Source organism: Trichinella spiralis (assembly GCF_000181795.1).
Source record: "Trichinella spiralis strain ISS 195 chromosome Unknown Scfld337, whole genome shotgun sequence".
Classification (NCBI taxonomy): Eukaryota; Metazoa; Nematoda; class Enoplea; order Trichinellida; family Trichinellidae; genus Trichinella; species Trichinella spiralis.
In genome coordinates this window covers 1-2,046 of record NW_003527276.1, presented here as the reverse complement: position 1 = coordinate 2,046, position 2,046 = coordinate 1, and the positions used below count along the sequence as shown (strand labels likewise).

Sequence of the window (2,046 nt, the reverse complement as noted above, 5' to 3'; positions counted from 1 at the left end):
GACGATCTACATCAAGCGGAGCTAATCTCATTAGGTCACTCCACTACGATGAGATCATATTACATAGATGAAGCTGATGCATCCCCGGAGTCGGTCAGAAAGTCGAAGCAGGACAGCAGGAGAAGAAGAAGGCGAAGACTTTGGAGAAGAAGATCAAAGCAAGAAGCAAATTTCATTTAAGACATCAGGGTGCTGTCGTTGTAAACTGTCTGAACAGTTTAGTTACAGTCGTCATCCTGGAAATTACTGTGATGATTGTTTTCACACTTTGAATCGTTTGTTTCGAAAGAAATTCAAATGTTCAGATTCAAAGTGCAACCTTTTGATGTTGCCGGACGGCAGTAAGCTCTATTTGCTTACAGCAAGTGGAAGCATTATGTTTCGAAGGCATTACGTCCAAGTGGAGTCACCATACGAGGCGAGCACGTTTTGTACAGCTGCAAAATATCCCTCTGAACGGTACAACTTTTCTGACAGAGATGAGATCAGTCGCAAGGTTTTAAAAAAGCTCTATTTCAAGCATCATCATACAAGAAAAGGAAAAAGAAATCCCAAACGTGGTCGTGGAACTTGAACAATTTACTGATTATATTTCTTCAAATATGAATTTTAAATTTCATTCATTCGTTCACATTATTTCTTTTATTATATTACGTTTATTACAATTGATATAATGATGATGATGATGATGATAATAACAATAATTGAAGAAGTAAAATTATATAAATAAACATGTGCTTGCATTGAATGATTTAGTGGAATTTTTTTTGTTTAACATGTTATTATTGGAAAACGCAACAATGAGCCAACATCATTCAACAGGCAAACATTTTTCATAAATTCAGTTGCTTGTTGTTTTGCACTTTTTATTTCAAAATTAAACATGAACGAAACGAACATTTTCAGGAAACAGTGGCAGTACCGGTTGCATACAATGCTGCACTTTAATAATTGCACAACTGCACACCGGCTGGTGAGATATCGACAATGAGACAAGTTAAGAATAAATGGAATTGGATATTATTGATAAAAAAACTTTAATGTGGTTCTTTCTTTGAAGTTAAACAGAAATCAACGATCTTATCGATGTGGATGTTGAACGGGACACTCGGGGAACAATAACTAAAAATGATCTGCAGGTTTGTCTATGAGTACTGTAGGAAATGGAAAATAATTTTGCCAAAACAAAAATAAACTTTTGTTCAACTGTGTGTTGTTGAAAAGAAACCTCAAAACAGCTTATAAAAAACAAAAAGCCTACGGGAGAAATTTTTTCCAAAAAATATGAAAATAATGGGTCGGAAACAAAAATACAGAATGTAATTGAAACCTGCTTATTTTTTGCCATGTATATGTTACACTCTTTACTATCGGTCATGATATCAAGTTTTATTACGCAACTGTTCGTAATCACACCCGGAAAAACGGCAACGCGTTAGCACGGCACAAAGCAATAATAATGACCTTGAACTACTGGAGTATCACGTGCATACCGGAGGCTAGCGGGTACGGTAGTCGCGTGCATGCCTGCGCATCACGTTGTTACATATACATATATTGTATAAAGGTGATCCTTTCGAAAAGACACAATGACTGAATGAATGAATTCTTTTCTACGATTCTTTCCAAGCCACATGATCCTGAATTTTAACTAACAAATTCCAACCTATTCTACAATTACAGAACCATTAAAGCGCCAAAAGTACTAACTACTCATCAGAATAATCAATTGGACTAAGTTGAAAAGAAAAAATGGAGAGAGGAAAAAGATTGAAATACTCCAAAAAGGAAAAGAAAAGGAAGAAGTACGTAATCCGCCCCCTCCACACACAAAGCACACAATTTTTTCACTCGGTTGAGCTTCGTTCACTTACCGGCAGATAATTGAAATTATGAAAAATATCATTAATTAATTAATTAATTAACAAAAAACCCAAAAAAAGAATGAACAAAAACTATCACGGTGCTAAAAGAAAAAACGGTAAATGATAGAAAGAGGGGAAAAAAAGAAAAACAAAAAAACAAAAAAAGAAAACGGAAGGAAAC

General features: G+C 34.9%; 1 protein-coding gene across 1 annotated transcript; it reads left to right on the top strand.

Annotated features, from left to right (window-relative positions):
- Positions 1–67: 67 nt before the first annotated feature.
- Tsp_12761 (conserved hypothetical protein) lies at positions 68–574 on the top strand. The gene is made up of 2 exons (XM_003370912.1): positions 68–275; positions 306–574. Exons 1-2 carry the CDS (start codon positions 68–70, stop codon positions 572–574), a joined length of 477 nt encoding a protein of 158 aa, XP_003370960.1.
- Positions 575–2,046: the final 1,472 nt, after the last annotated feature.

What these genes read in the sequence shown, in the direction of transcription:
- Tsp_12761 (XM_003370912.1), top strand. Translation starts at nt 68, where the DNA reads ATGAAGCTGATGCATCCCCGGAGTCGGTCAGAAAGTCGAAGCAGGACA. An exon ending in TTGTTTTCACACTTTGAATC is followed by an intron (nt 276 to 305) that starts GTTTGTTTCGAA and finishes TCAAATGTTCAG; the next exon opens with ATTCAAAGTGCAACCTTTTG.